Source organism: Galendromus occidentalis, unplaced genomic scaffold (genome assembly GCF_000255335.2).
Source record: "Galendromus occidentalis unplaced genomic scaffold, Mocc_1.1 scf7180000077480, whole genome shotgun sequence".
NCBI lineage: Eukaryota > Metazoa > Arthropoda > Arachnida > Mesostigmata > Phytoseiidae > Galendromus > Galendromus occidentalis.
The window spans coordinates 1,185,877-1,202,268 of record NW_003805468.1 but is presented as its reverse complement, the minus strand read 5'-3'; the positions used below and the strand labels follow the sequence as shown (position 1 = coordinate 1,202,268).

Sequence of the window (16,392 nt, the reverse complement as noted above, 5' to 3'; positions counted from 1 at the left end):
ATCGCAAGCTTCGTTCAGATGCCGAATCTCGGAAGATTCGAGACGAAAATGATACATCCCGCTCGGAGGAATCTCGCGTGGAAATTCCTCCAGTCTTCGACGTATTCCTAATGAAGTTTTTCATTTCGTTTCCAGGGAACATGAACGCGGAGCCATTGTGACGAGGATTTGACTTCCGGAAGTGCTCGAAGACGGAAGAGTCAACACGCGCTCCGAAGCTTCGTAATGGCGTTCACGTCCCACGGCATGGTTTTGGGGTGGTACTTCTGCGTCGTTGCGCTTCTTGTCACCGCAGTGAAAGGTCAGTTGTCAAATTCCCCATCCACTCCACGGAGCCCTAAATTCAAAAGCTCAGCGAGAGGTCTTCTCTGAGACCTGGGCGGCTGTCGGACAGAATTTCGTGGAGAATCGGGAGTCTTTCTCGTGGACAGTAGCTGGCCACCTGCGGAAGGAACGGAGGCTGAGAGGATCCCCACGTATCATGTCGGGGGATTTCACCAACCTACTCGGGATCAGAAATTATGCAGGAGTCGGCGAACGCTGAGTCGGGCTGTCGAATTGGGAAATTCGAGGCCGTCTCGTATTCGACATTCCGGAATTCGTTCATGTGTGTTTGACCATCAATTTCAGCCCGATTGCTGTAAACAGTCAGATGTTGAAATTTCCTGTCTATCTGAGCGTCGCCCGCTCCTAGTCCGCCCGTCCGTCCGTTCGACTGTCAGACCGCCAGACAGAAGACGTATGTATGTGGGCTCGAGTGTATGTATGTGAGTTCCGGTCCCGTTCAAAATTCGATTGAAGACTTTGGAGGAGTTTTTTTCTCTTCTTCCTCCGACCGTCTTCCTCCTTCCCAGTGATAAATGTATTCGTGGACAATTACTCCACGCCTTGCTGCGGAGAAAGAATGCAAGTTCCGCGCCGTTCCCCTCTGTCCGTCACTCTGTCCCTCGACCGGTCGGTCCCTCCTTCAGTCAGTCGCTGCTCCCCGCTTGTTCGCTATCTGTCTCGCTCACGCGCAAATGGAAGACAATAAAGAGCGAAATTTTCAAATTCTTCACGTTCACTTACACCGCGGTGACGAAGACAACGGAACGCCGGCGCAAACTAACGCACACACGCGAGCATCAGGTGTGTCTGAGCGTGTTCGTTGATAGGCGACAACACACTGGAGAATCCAGCGAAAAAATGAGAAAAGAAATCATTTGCGGCCTTCAACTCGTTATTAATCGCGGAAGAGCGACTCGCGTGCCCGGATCCATTTCGCTCACTCGACGCGGCCGTGAACAGGCAATCAGGTTAACTGGCCGGTTCACTCACTCGTTTGATGAGGTTCACTTGCTCATCATTTGTACATTTCGCATTGGGTCGATCGAAATCATCACGAGTATAATTGTCTCCTTCGTCCCATCCCCCGTCTCCGAGAACCCGCGTATCATCAACAACGGCGTCTCGAGGAAGACCGGCGATGGCAGTAGTGGCCGTAGCAGCAGCAGCCCAATGACGACTGACGCGCTCTCTATAACAAAAGGCCGGAAAACTTCGAGTCTTGATATTTTTCTTCGGAAGTCGCCGCCGGTCCGATGGTCTTCTAGAATGGAGGGATCGGGGTGTACACGGATGGATCGTGGAAAGAATGTAGCAGAAGGAAACGATTGTGGATGATCCTCGGAAGGAGGTGGAATCGGTTGGCGGAAGGAGGACTAGTTGAGCACACAATCATTCTCGCACCAGGACGGCTGTTCCTTCAGACGAGATCCCTATTGGGGACAATTCCGAATGTCTCGTACTAAGTTCGAGATCCGAGAGACGAATCTTCAGGTACCTACCTTACCTAGGTACCTAGTAAGCCTATCCTACAAGGAAGGAATGAGGAATGACTCTTCACCGAGTCTTGGTTTTGCGTTCTCTTTCCCTCGCCACGTTGATCTGTCTGACTCGTCGAGACTCGCGTCCTCCAAATTCAATTTTAAATATGTGTATGTATAAGAGAAACCATGCGATAGGTCGGCTTTGCCCCGCGCGGTATGAGCGACTTAAACTGCTCAGCGTCTCGACCAATGTGATGGGGAGGCAGGCCAAGATGAATGGACGCGGGTGATTCATAGTAAAGGGAAACATCGATTCCTTTGTGCAAGGACAACGAGAAGCGGCAACAAGCGTGCAGGAGTCGGCTACGACGAGCAACTTGCTATCGACCGAGCAACGGAGGGCTCCCTCTGCGACAACTTCCCGCGCTCCGCGAGATCCGAAAATATAAATCCCTCAGCGAGTCGTGTATGCATCGATAGGAGATTTGATAGCCCTCGGAATTGCCGGAGAGGTCGCATTTCCCAATCTCGGCTTCTCTCCCCAGACATTCACTTGTCTCATCGAATAAGCCGGCGGACCAATAAATACAATTTTCGAGCACGGCGCGCCGATACGAATCCGAGTCTCGATGCGACGCCCGTTTGTCGGGATGGGAGGGAGAGAAGGTAAATAATTTTTGCCCCGGAACTCCGTTTCTCAATAATTCTCTTTCCGAGAGCGAGTGGGATGCTCCATACCCTCAGATTCACCGCACATCCATCTCCTCCGTCGCTGGAGATCGACACAGCTCGCATCGCCGTTCTCCTCATCATTCCGCGAATACCGGATCAACTCGTCATCCAAAAGCAGACGAATAAGTCGAACGTACTCCGCTCGCTCAGCCATCAGCTCACAAGGGACTGTTTAAGCATCCGTACTTCTCGGATCATGCCGCTCATGCTGGTAGAGTGGTATAAAAGGAGGACCGATGGTGGTGTTGGAAGCTCTCGAAAACGAACGATGTCCACCGAGCGGAACTCAAGGGTTCTTCGGACCGAACACAAGTCTGAGCTCAGAACGAGCGGGCGGCTGATAGAGAGACACACAGACAACGAAAACACTCGAGAGAGATTTAACGACCGTCGGCATTTTGCAGCGAAACTTGTGTTCCACCCAGCGCTCCCCGCAATTTCTATCGAGTCTTCCGTCCCGCAATCAACGGAGGAATCGAATCGACGCTAACCCTGTCCTTCCCCTCACGATCGCACGTTCGCTTGGAGTCGCTCTCGTTGTTCACGGACGTGTAGAGGCGCTTTATTTTCCGCGGTGGAGACGATGGGTTTGATTGGAACACCTGAGTTCGGACTGATATCATCCGCGCACGAGTTCATGTTCCCGCCTTAATCATTGCTCTCGATTGGGGAGAGAGGAGCGAGCGAAGAAACAAACTTGAGCTTCAAATACGCTCAGCTTGGATGAAATAATGTATCGCCCCGAGAAAATTCCGATGTTCCTCGTAACTACGGAGCGAGTGAGCGATTGGCTGAATGAATGAAAAGCTCTCCACCCCAGCTCGCTCGCTCGCTCTGCACTACGTGGGTCAGTCGCCCGCGCGCTTGCCTACACACCCTGGAGCCTTCTCGAGCTGCAAGTCCCCACTAGACGGCCCGCTCAGCCGGATCACTTGCACATACATACACTCCCCGACCGTGATTGAGACGAAAACACGAACATACGAGAATGAGGGGTGGCGGTCCGCGGGGAGGCCACGACAAAGGACCGCGCCGCCGGAGGGGGACTGTTGCAACACATGTGCTGCACCTGGCACACTCTTTGTTGAGGATCTTGAAAATATGAAGCTGTCAAGCGAAATCGAGACTATCCTGGGCTGCCATCTTCCGCGCCGACTCCTACGCCTCCCCCCGCGCGACAAGAAAAGATACACTGTAGCGTGTATTCGCTGCCGAGCTTACCCGTCCCGTTGAGACACACCTAATGCTCTGTGTGAATCACAGCGGGATTCTTGGCGGTGGAAGCAGCGTCGTCGGCGACACAAAACGTTCTCGCACAGCGGAACACGCGGCTATTTCGCGACGCTTTTTTATCCGAACCTCTAAGGGTGTGTATTCAAACCCACCCGAAGCGAGCTCAAACTTCTTACGTGGCCTTTTCGCAAAGCTCTTCACTCTACGCCAACGGTGTCCTCTCCCTGGAGCACTTCCTGTTTCCCATGTTGTTCGTATTCTGTTGCATCACTCCCATTCATCGGGCACGGTAGCGCCACGTTGTCAAGACAGTATTGACGCACGTCGAGAACCTTTCGAGTACTCCGGACATGTGACAGACGCACTCCTATTGCGCGGGGTGTTTTTTCTCCCTCTGACGATATTTCGATTGACTACGGTGCGGGAGTATTTCGAGGCCGCCCGCGAATGCTCATGATCAAAGCGAGGACAAGATGAAACCGAATCCATTTGGTCATGACGTCATGACCAACAGTGAACGCTGTCCGAACCTTGTGTCGTATCATTAGCCGACGCGCTTGTAAGCCAGTCGGGCAGTGCGCTGGCTAACATTATACCCGAGCTAATATAGCGTGTAACAGATTCATACGTCGCGGTCGCGAAACAAGAGCCAGGGAACGAGGAGGACAGCTGGAGTGGAAGACAACGAGTACCGCTGTCCTGGACGACGACCGGCAAGGTCTTTATTGGGATCACACGTGGACTACATCTATATTCATACGCTGGGATACCAAGATTTCAACAATGAATTATACCCCAGCTGAAACAACAGCTGTTGCTTCGACCATGGTCATTGTTGCCCTCGAATGCTCGAGCAGTCTGCGACCGGCAGCCTGCGACAAGCAAAAGTGAAATTCCTCCGTTCGACTGAGTTGAGGAACAGAGCTCGGAAAGCTCTCTCCTTCGCAGTGTCGGAATTTTCAATGCACGACGAGCCAGCCTCCTATTCGTGACTTGTGGCGATGCGTTTTCCGGAATCTCGTCACCGGTCTCGAAACGAAAATTCCACCGATTTTCCGAGCTACATCTGTGCGACGTGGCTTTTCACAACGATCCTGCTAGGCGAGACTGTCCGATCGGCTGGTGAGCGGCTGAGTGATTGTCCTCGAGGAAACGGTGCTCCAGCGGTCGCAATGAGGTCAGCTGAGCGGAGACGGCGCCGGCGGAAGCAGCAAAAGCGGCGAGGATCAAATATTCATCTCCGTGGCTCGCGGACTAACCCACGTCTCTGAGTCGTCGCCGGCTCGCAGGCTCGGCGTTAATTGGGGACTTGAAGCGCAAACTTCTCGACATCCTTTTCCAGTTGCCGCCCTGTCGGCGAGCTTTCGGCCATGGGGACAAACAGGCTTCCAGTGAAACTGCTCTCAAAGCCCCACTGGCCACCCATCGGCCTGTTGATGCTGGGAATTAAAGTCTCGTTACACGTCACAGCGAACCGATACATCAACGGCGATCAATGAAGAAGAACGATAAATGCCACCACTGAAGGGAATGAGAAGCTCGATTGGGGAAGTGGGAAGCCCCCCCCCCGTTGCTCCGGCTGGCTCATTCGAACCCTCTCTGCTTTCGTTCCATGATTCGATCCGGCTCCCAGCGGTGCGAGTCCAAGTAATCTTGGCTTGCGGCATTTGCAACAGGAACTGCTTACGTCGCCTATTGCCCCGTTCGGAGCAACGACTTCAAAGACTCACCGCTAGAGAATTCGGAGCACCATGTCTGTAAGAGCAGAGTTGCCCTTTCGGGACGGGCCACCTGAGTTTTTGCATCTCATTAAAAAAAAGCCCCGGCCCGGAATTCCGAGTCCGAGCAGAATCGAACTCTTGAGGAGGATAACCGACTGCGCGACAACTTTCCGATTTTCCCTCAGCGCGAGCGAATGATCGGCGACGTCATCACAGCACTGCGCTCTGCATCCTCGATCGGGATTGCTGTGATTCACGTGATGCGAATTACTCAACCGCCTACAAGGATGCCTTCCCTCCCGAAGCACATAGGCTTTGAGAGAAGAGCTGCTTAGCGACAGCGAGAGAGGGAGGTCGGAGTGAATGCGCGAGTGAACTCGCTCGACTCCGATGCCATAAACTAGCTTCCTGGATGGGGAGCCCATGGGTTGGACGACTCCGAGGAAGAGCGGTTCTAGACGCCATCGGGTCGTCAAGAGAGAGGATATCCTGCCTGAGTAGTTGTCTCGTTGGTGTTCCCCGAGTCTAGGGTGCCCCGGCCCCTGTGTAGAGTGCTCGGGCCAAGACACTCTAGCCCCGGTTTATTGGAGACGTAGACTCCTTCCCGATCATCCGTCTGTACGGATTTACGGACCGACTGGGTCACGGGCTCGTATGCACTTCGGAATCGGGGGACTTGTTGCTGGAGGAGCTGGTCTCGTTTCTGCTGCTGGAATAGCTCGATCCTACCAACGGAATGAACGAACGAAGAACGAGCTGGCGAGTCGGCGAACGAGAATCGAACGCAATCAGCGCTGCGGTCGAATTGATTCCGTCGCAGGAGTCTGCAACAGTTTCCTTCGGCGAACAACTCTTTCCTCAGACTCGAGCGACCGTCGAGCAAACTTCGAAAAAACCCTAGACGCATAAAACGCTAATCTATTCAATGTGTGCGAGGGGAAGGCATCCGCGAACGCGCGTCCTCCATGGGACCCGTCGTCATGGTCGTATTCAAAAGTTGGATCCAGCGACAAGGATCCCGGAGTCGCATTGACCAAACACGAGGCATTGGTTCCGAGAGACTGGATCGTCGTCGTGCTCGAGATAGAAAGACTATCGTCACAACATTCAGTTTGCCCGCTGCGATGTCGGTCAATAAAACGGTCGCCTTCGTGCTCGCTGGCCTGGCGGTTGCTCCCGCTTTGCTTGCTTGCTCGCTCACACTAGGATTAGCGAAGTATTAGGTTTGTTGTTTGTTGGTCTGGGAGCCGAAGTCCATCTGGGTCGTTGGGAATATCCGTAACGCTAAGCGGATCCCAGCGCTCACAGCGTCGTTCATTGTAAGCTGCCGATAGCATTGTACGCTGTCGTCATTGACCGGCCGTGGGATCCTCGATCGCACCGACCTGCCGGGGGCCGCTGCGATTTCGGTGTGCCGCGGCAGCTCTCGATGCAGCTGCGAGTCCATCTGAGATTGCGTCTGTGTTTCCTAGATCACTTAGTAGATGTTGTTCCTCTTGTTTGTTGGTTGGTTGGTTAGTTGATTCGTTGGTCGGTCGGTCGATCCTTTGTCTGTTCGGTTTTCATGCTCCGCTCTGATGGAAGCAGTGGGAGGGGACGGGGGCTTCGGCTAGGATTGGGTGGGGTGATCCATCTATGTATGTGTGACCGTGTTTTGTCGGGCGGGGGGTGTCCATGGGGCAAGGGAAAAACACATAGGGGGTGCAAGCATGTCCCTTTGGTAGATCCTTGAGCTTGAGGAAATGAACGGCCTGTTTAATGCACTCGCTACGGAGCCTAGGGGGAGCCGCTCCTGCTGCTGCCGCCACCGCCGCTCATTCGCGTTCTCTGTCGGAGTCTTCCGGGTTAGATCAAGGATTCGCTGGTCCCGATGTCGGAACTGACTCCGATGCGTCATTGTGTTCTGCATTTCATTTATTCGATGTTCTGATGCCATCTGAAAGAGTGGAGAGTCCGCTCTTCTTTCGGTATTATATCTCGGCTGGATCCCCTCGCAGAAGAGACGCGACGGAGGGAGCGTGAGCCGGGATAGCGTATATCGGGTAATAGATATGGAGGTTGAACGAGGCTCGAAGGCGTCTCCAGTTTGAGAGATCCCAGAACCTCCGTCCTCCAATCGTAAAAGAAATCGTCCCCGGCTGCGTCCGGGGTGGCAGGAGCAATTCGGTGGGTGGATGGGCGAGCTTGCAAGAAGATGGAAGAAGCGAGAAACATCAATCTCCTAATTGAAGTCGTATTGAAAACCTGATTCATCTATTTGCCTGTTCCGCAGTAGCCTGCGGGTTGCGTGTGGAGCCCTTCAGGCCGGCTCAAGTGATTTCGCTCTGCGCTCCCGCGCGGCGATCGAATGTTGCTAAGGATCCCTCATGCTTGCCGGCATTTCTCGAGCATGCCTCCGAAAATCAAGTTTCCCCCTACTTCAAAACCGAGTGTGACGGGGACTCGAGAGGATCTCATGTCTGTCTCGCTGAGAAAGTCCCATCTCGGTGGTCGACTCCTACTCGGCGAAAATATATTCCAGGGTTCACGGATTCGTCGCGTAGGCCCAAATCCACTCTCTCTCTTCCTTTCTCTTGGGTCGCTTCTGATTTCCAAGTCGTCTTTGTCGCTCCCTCGATCCTCGGTCCTTGTACTCCCTGTCTAAGTGTTTATCCTTCTCTGCCATTATTTTTGAAATCTCTCCCGCTCTGGGCTTACTTATCTCTCCCTCCACCTACTTATCGGCATCGTCCTCCCCCCTCGCGCGAAAGCTAGCTTACACCTGACACTCGAGGAAGCTTATTGGAGCACCTGGCTCAGGAGTTGAAATCACAGCTGTGGAAAGGATCACTCATTTCTTCTCGTATATCAAAAGCTCGAGGAAATCACGGGTTCAGCAAAGGGTGGAGAATCCAAGCCCCGAGCAATTGAGTCATTGATCCAAGTCAAGTTGCCTTTCGCTCGCATGACTTGCGTGTTGGTTGAGCGGAAGGTTCCTAGGAGAACAAGGATCGGAGTAAAAGTGAACATTCTTCGGAAACGACAAAGAGGGATGACTGAGTGCGCAGCTCGAGCAAGCGCCAATTTCAGATTCCTCAGCTCAGTTCGCTTACCTAGACGACGGATCGATGTGAGGGATAGATCCTTCGCGAAGCGGGTATATTCCATCAAAGCGTCTTCAATCTGACACTTGAGTCATCCAAGTGGATCGGACAAGGGATCTACTGTCGAAATGTGATTATCGAGATGTAACTGTGAGGGGTTTGGGGAATCCTTTCGCAAAATTACATCAAGCAAGTTTATATATGATAGTTACAAGCGGCGAGGACACCGAGACAAGCAAGAGAACGAACTTGAGCGGGGCGGCCACAGGGCGCTTGTCGTACACTGCCCTCTCGGTTTGTCGCACAGTTACAGAGATTAGATCGTGGTCCCATGAGAAAAATGCTAGGCCTGGAAGAGCCGGCGAGTAGATCAGCGGACTCTGCCTGTTCCGATCGTCCGTTTGTCCAACCGAGCGGAACGCTGCACCTCATCCACCCGCTCGCGGTCGAAATCGACACAAACAACTCTGTCCGGGTCTAATTGCATGTTTGTTTGTCAGTTAGTCAGTCGTCAGTCAGTCGGTGCGCTCGTTCTTCCGACCGTTCGGCGGCTCGCTCTGTCATTCGTCCGGGGCATAAAACAACCCTGTCAGTCAGCATCAAGCCAAATCCATTGTCATCGGTCATCGCGATCGTCTGCTTAAAGCTGTGATTAACGCTCGACTTTTGCGCAACGACTCCGCACGAAGAGGAGTACCTTGCGTAATCGGGCATGATGCAAAAGACGGGAGGCAGCGTCAATCTTCCACGTCATCGGGTGTGATGTTTCCAGAGCAGAGGCAGGAGCGACGAGCGATGCGGGATACGTTTGCCGATCGAGAGTCATCCTGGACTGCTGTATCACGTAGACTTCCCCGGCCAGCGAAGGTACATGGTCGCTAGATACTTACCCAACAAGTCCAGAGAAAACCTGTTCGATCGATAGGTCCGGGAGAAATAACTGGAGACTTTAGTCCAAATCCGAATGCGAAGCTCTGCCAATGAATCACTGGGACATTCCTGCCTTTGAGGCGCGAAATGCGCGGCCTGAATGGCCGATGAATAGCTCATTCAGAGGATCGGTGACCGGCCGTGAGTTCGATAGAGCCGACCGAATTCTTCTCCCGAAAGTCCGGACTCGAAGTTTTCGTTCATCGAATATGTTCGACCGGACAAACAGCGATGGCACCGTTTACAGCAGAGCAGGTGGGAGCTCGACTCTCGACCGACAATCTCCCGGATGATGCAATGCCGGGCAGAGTACCCACCGTTGGACAGTCTGGCTGATAGAAAGAACTCAGCAGCAAGCGACCACCGACGTCAGCACCGGTTCAACACAGAAACAGCGGCCACATGCTCGTTGAAACAGATTGCATAACTCGAGTCCGTGGTGGTAGCAACGACGACGCCGACGATGAAAGCGGATGACGAAAGCGAAAGGTGCTGCTGCTGGTTCTGAACGGACTGAGTGAGTCTGAGAGTTTGGCATTATTCAAATTGGTCAACCCAAAAGTGCAAACTACTGGGCTTGACCACGGTCTGCGAGCTCGACGCGGCCTGCTGCCTGACAGCTGCACCGCTCGGAGAGCGGCCGGCACCGCACCGAGCCCGGAACGAGCTACTAAACTTGACGCAAGCCGCTGATCTCGGAAACAAGGGTCGTTTGCAAGGACCGGAGTATTGGCTCGCTCGCAACTACTCGCAGCAAACTCACTGACCGGACTAATTACCATACATTTGTGTTGCTTTCCTTTTTCGTGAATATATGGAGTTTGTCGCGCGAACCCTCCGCGTTACGTATTAGATCCGGTACGGAATTCCTTCCTTTCATCGCGGCTAGCGCCAGAGCGGTCCCCTGCATTATGTTTCTCTCGAAAATGCTTTCATGGCTCTATTTGTGCTCTATTTACTATACATGGAAAGACGCTCCAATCCACCAATGGTCCGAGCAGCTGATTCGTGGGCAATGTGCGTTATGGGAAATCCGAAGACAAATTCTCTAGCTTTTGGCAGAAGGCTTTCCGAGATTGAATTCGTTCTTTGGCAGAGATTTGCTCTTCAAGATCGTCTGACAGGAAAAGATTCTGCCGAAACTGAGTAAATCCGACCGTTCGGACATGCAACGACGCAGTCAGTAGATTGGCGAGCGAAGCAAGATTTGATGACAAATCTCTGTCTTGGGGAGTCTTCCCGGGCGGGGTCTCCAGGGAAGGCTCCCGGGGGAGTTCCGCGTAGGGTTTCAACGTAGGGGTCTCCCGTTGGGTTCTCCCCATAAGGAAGTCCCGAAGGAAATCTGCGTAGGGGAGTCCCAAAGAGGTTCTGCATAGGGGAGACCCGGAGAGAAGTCCCGACGGAAAGCGCCCACGCTGATTCGTTCGGATGCTCTCGCACAGTCCCTGAGCAGCCCTGGATTTCTGCCAGACGCGCCACGACGTGAGAGTCCATTGAGTTACCATCCTCCGCGCTCGCACATCCTCAGTGGTACCGACAGCAGTTTCGGTGGCGTCACGGTCTCGAGGCGCACTTAAGATCTGAGATAGGTCCCATCCAGGTCGGCAGCGGAAAAAGCGCCCGCTCAGACATAAATTATGGCACTATCACTGTCTGCTGGGGCCGCGGTTGGTAGTAGGCTTTCAATCGTTGTCTCTCTGTGAGTGCCGCTCCGTAGCGACGGCCGGCGGCGGCGGCACCGAATACATGAGGTCGTTCAAGTGCTCGTCGTCAGCGTCCGCTAAAGTAATTGGCCTTCCGTGAGTAAAGTTGACACGCGAGCCGTGACTTTGTGCTTCATACCGCGGTTCCTACTCGTGTTCTCTTCCTCCTCCGCGCTCCCTCATGACTCACATACTTGACATATGAGCCGGCACCTTGACCAGCCAAGACAGGACGACAGGCGCTCAAGCTCTGGCTGGCTGGTTGGTTGGCTGACTGCTTAGAAGCGACCGAGACTCTCCCAAGTAGGAGTAAAAGATAATGCCTCGCTCATCTCAGTCGTCGACGTCTCCAGAGTCGGATCCGCTCCTTTCAGCTGCTCCCCAGCAAGAGATTAACTTGATAAAATCTCTCTGCTTCCATCGCGTTGTTGACGTCGACGACGGCCTCGTAGACACCGTTCAAGCCGCCGTGTATGAGGTCTGCCGCGGGGACGATGGCAGCATCCGAAAATTCAGAAGGAAAATGTCCTTGAAGAGCTTTCTTTGCTCATTCACCATACATATATCTCTTGCTCGCTTGCTTGCCCCGCCGACCGTCTGTCCGCCCATCCGGACGACCGTTGCTTGGCCGCTGGCGGAGTTTGTAGGAGCCGAGCGGGATGGCGTGCATTGAGCAAGCCAACTGGGCCAGAAAAAGCACAAAAACGCACGAAGAGAAGAAGAAGTGGACTCTCGTGGGCCAACCAGCATCGCTGTTTGTACTGCTGAACGAGCGAGAGACGCAAGCCAAAGACGAGGTCGAGCGGGACGAGTGGGACGGATGCAGACGCAAAATACATAGAAAGGAGACCACAGAGGGAGAACGGTGATGCTGGACGGGCCGCGGACTCTCAGGATGTCCCCTACGTAATATTTTCCGGGGATTCGGAGCCGATCAGGAAACTGAGCTCCGAGCTTTGCGATTCCAGGATTGGTCGAGATTCAGATCCGCAGCATTCTATTCACAAAACCTTGATCTCATCGGTGCCTACGCTGTCCTCTTGGCCCACCACTAGTTTTTCAATCTGTGCGAGTGGCAGCCTACTCGCCTAGCGGATGCTGTACAGGGGTTTGGGAAGCTCAAGTTGTTGTCCTCGGCTGATTCACCGAGGCTGGCTGGCAGGTGACATCTTCCGTATCCCGCACTTGAGGCCTCTCCTCCATCTCGAAGCGTATCGACGCTGTCAGGAGGCTTCGCGAGTGATTAGCTTCAAGGAACGCGGCTTCTTCTCTATCAAGCCGCATTAGGACAAACGTTTGCAGTCGACACCCCGCAGAAGGACAACCAGGCCCAAAGTTCGTCTCTCCATTCCGTCGCTCCAAGGAGCCGACACACGATCGAGGTTGCCGTATTTACTCGAGTCGGCGGCGAGAATGCATAGGGAAAAAGCAGGAGACCGTCGCAGTCGCAAATTGCGAACTGTGAGAGACCTGCCGGCGCCTCCGCTCTGCACGAGAGCAGCCTCCAACGCACGCGTGTATGGAGCTTGTAAGCGGCTGTCCTGTGTCTTCGTCCCCCGAGTCTTTTGTGCTCTCGGTGTCTTTTGCTGCGAGCGCCGGCCGGCGCCGCGCCGTTTCGGTCAGGCAATTAAGGATTGTCCAGATCAAAAAAGCGCAAAAAGGCAAAGCCGTCCATTCTCTTGGACCTGCGACGACAGAGTCAGGACAGCAATCGCGCGGGAACTTCTCCACACCATTGAGTCGCGTGGCCGCGCTATCCTCTCCAAGATGCAGTAATTGAATTCTGCGGCCATCGTTTATGCCGTATTGTGTCCTGCATCAAGAGTGGATCCACGATTTGACATTCGGCCCTGTGGCGCCACGGTTGAACGCTCTCGGGACGGATACCTAGCGGAGGAGGAATCGTTGTTCTTGAGCCCCACCGATGATGATCCGCGGATTTTCTGATCTATTGCGACATAAAGACATTTGTGCACTTCCGATCGATCGGGCCACGCGCTCGAGTAGCTTGAGTTCATGTTGGGGCGGGGTCGACGGAATCGACGTCGAACGATAGTTCCCAGCGGGGTTTATTTGATTACTTCATCTTTCCAAAACGGTCCCATCGGACGATCACGATCCGGCGACTCGAACGAATCGCTCATCTCATAAGACCCTCTTCAGAACGTGCAGCCAGAATTCGTAACGTGGCGCTAATGGGTGAGCGCTTCGACAAGCGGCTCGGATTACGTTTCGCCCTTTTAGCAAAGAAATTAAGTCACAAGATGTCGCCCTCTCCCGAAGTTATGCACCCCAGCAGCGACAGGCATTTGATGAAATCACTACGCTCTACGATTAGCCTAATCGATGCTGGCTGGCTCCGAACGGGACTCCGAGCTTGCCTTCAACTCCACTCCGTGTCGGGCCCGCCATCGCCCGCACCCGTTGGGACGCGGCCGCCGCCACCCCGCCGCGGAAACGCCCGCACCCGATGCTCCCGCTCGATGCCACCGACTCACAGTGCCACAGCGCGGTCCCCCGACCCGATGCGGACACCTCGTTCTGCTGCTGAAAACAGCGCCCCCCCCCCTCTACAACGCCGCGCCAGTGCCGTCTTCCAGGGCAAGGTAGCTTCAATCATTAGGGGTCGCAGCAGATATGAGGGGAAATTGTTTGGGCAAGGAGATACGAGGCTAAGGCGCGGAAATAAGTAGGATGATGAGGGGGGGAGAGGGGGTGAAGCGAGATTGTCGGAGAGAAGAACGTCGATCGTGGGAAAAACTTATTTCGCTCAGTAGCTGGCGCTGGTCAAAAATTCACGAATGTCCTGAGTGACTGAGAGCGATCATCGCCGACGGTCGTGTCGAACAGCTGGACGCTCGTCTCCCCGCTGATCGCTCTTCCAGCTGAATGAGCGGTAGATCTCTCGAAGCTGGAACTTCGCTTCTCGCAGATGATGTCTATAAAAAGTTGGAGGGAAAGAATGGTTGGGCAAAGTCCGGCCGCGGCAATCCTGAGGGACCGATTGGGCCGCCGCGGGCCCTGTTGTGAATCATGAAGGAGAATTCGAAAGGCTTCTCTTCGTCCCTTCTCGCTCGCGGACGGTGGGGGTCTCTCGGTCCGGGCTAGATTGCTTCGGGTATTATGTCTGGCGGCTCATCGGACGCTCGATCCTCAGCCGGACCGGCCTCGTGGGTGGGGAGTGGATTTGTTCGCTTGTTCGTTGATTCACTGAAGGAACCTGGTGGACCTAATGAACTCCTCGCTGCTGCTGCTGCTTCTTCTGCCGGCCGAGATGGATGACTCGCGATGTGGTCTTGCCCCCCGCCACCTGAAAGATCTTCTCAGTCAGCCGTCTGACGAAGCAAGCAGGAACCAATTGAGGGAGTGGGTGCTCACAACGAGCATGTTTTATACGCTCTGGTTTACTGTCGGCTCGTCGGTATCGGGAAAGCAGTCGAAACGGAATCGTAGACGACCTGTGACAGATTGGATAGCTGTCCACCGAGTGTATGAGCGAGTAAGCCGAAAGCTCTGAGATCAGCAGAAACCCTGGGAGGGGGTGAATGGGGGGAGGGGGAGGTTCTGCTGTCCGCATCGAGGGAGGTCACTTCGCGAAGTATGATTGAGCCACCAAGCGAGCGGGGATAGAGTCGCCGGAGAGCAGCGGAGGGCACGGAGGTGGACGACGACGACGAGTTCGACGACGCCGACGTACAGGAGGAGTATTATATCGAAAGTCGTAGATAATAAGCGAGCTTGTGGGGGGCTGCTGATCGAGATGAGAACAGGAGAGCGGCTGGCAGCCTCGGTCGCTTCTTCAGCTCCCCGTAGATTAATGAAGTAAAGTCATCGGTAATGGAAGCGCCTTGATACCGCCTTCCTGTCCCAGTCCGACTGTGTGCATCCGTACAACGATCTCACCTGCGTTTCTCCGTGTTGGCGACGACAACGACGGCGCTCGACTACGACCGATGACGACGTCGACGACAACTTCGTCGGTGTCGGCGTAATTACGGCATCAGTATTATACGCGTTCATCCCACGTCGGCTCTGTACGCGTGAACATTAATCATGTGTACGTTCGTTGGCAGATTCAGTGCAAAGAAATGGTTTGTCGAGACACTCGCCCGCGTCGACCGACCGACGCTTGGATCTCACTTACCGATTCTCTTATCTCACTTGTTCTCTCGTTATCACTCCAGCCGGATTTCTCGGCTTGTCGGCAGTCCTCAACGCGTCCGAATAAACTACGGGCGTTATCCTCGACGTCGAAGGAGCGTATCGCGTCTGACCGAAATTCCGTCGACCCCGAGTCAGGAAGAGAACCCATGTGTCACGGCGTGCTGAGCATGGATGTGGTTGGGATAAGCTCATCTGTAGTGTGCCCAACTTGATGGCATGCTATAAGAAGCCAAACTTTGTATGAGTGAGTGAGTGCGGGGCTTGCTCACATTGACTGGTCCCATCGTCCGTCCGTTCGTCCGTCGCTGGTGGTGGGAGGTTTTGTCGACGTCCCTCGCGAGACGTCGACCAGCCGAGGGCCGGTCAGCGAGTCAGCCAACGAACCAGCATCGTCTTGAATGGCCCCTGACTGCTTTGTCCTGGTAACCCGCTGGGTATGGACCCAATGATGTCATTAAATTTGCCTTCTGCTTTGGAATCTTCCCCGACCACTGAATACCGCAGACTGCCCTCCAGCGCGTATCTCTCGCACAATCCCGCTTCTCTCGCTGGATTTCATCGACCACGGGGGTCGTCGCCATCATCGTCGACGGCCACCGCGGCGGCGGCGGTGGTAAGGGCAGCCGCTGCGGGCGTCTTCAGTCGAATTAACAGTTTCACAGTTCTGCGTGGTGATCCCCGAATCTGCGGGTCATGTTGCGAGAGCAGCCATGATGCGCCTCAAGGGAAAACTTCCAGCGATGCGTCGATATTCGGTCATGATTGGTCTTTCCGAAGGGTAAGCGGGAGAGAGTGAATTCAGGGCGGAGGCACTACTCTTCGAAGACGATTACAGATATGGGTTCATCAAAACTGACGACACCCGCTCCGGTGACGAGGGATTCGGGGCGCATTGTAGGCGTTTTTGACCGGCCGATATTTCGCATTTAGTGATGAATGATTCCACGAGGAACTCAAGCCCGGGAAAAGTATTCCAGCGAACACACATCACTTAGGCGTCCGATTGAGACGAATTCTC

The 16,392-nt window shown here is 54.2% G+C and overlaps 1 protein-coding gene across 1 annotated transcript in view; it reads left to right on the top strand.

Annotated features, from left to right (window-relative positions):
• Positions 1–225: 225 nt before the first annotated feature.
• The window catches only part of LOC114828331 (Down syndrome cell adhesion molecule-like protein Dscam2), an 87,070-nt gene continuing 70,903 nt past the window's right edge, over positions 226–16,392 (top strand). Inside the window, exon 1 of the mRNA XM_029112030.1 lies at positions 226–301. Within this exon, the coding sequence (XP_028967863.1) occupies positions 226–301 (76 nt within the window). The remainder of the gene's footprint in view (positions 302–16,392) is intronic.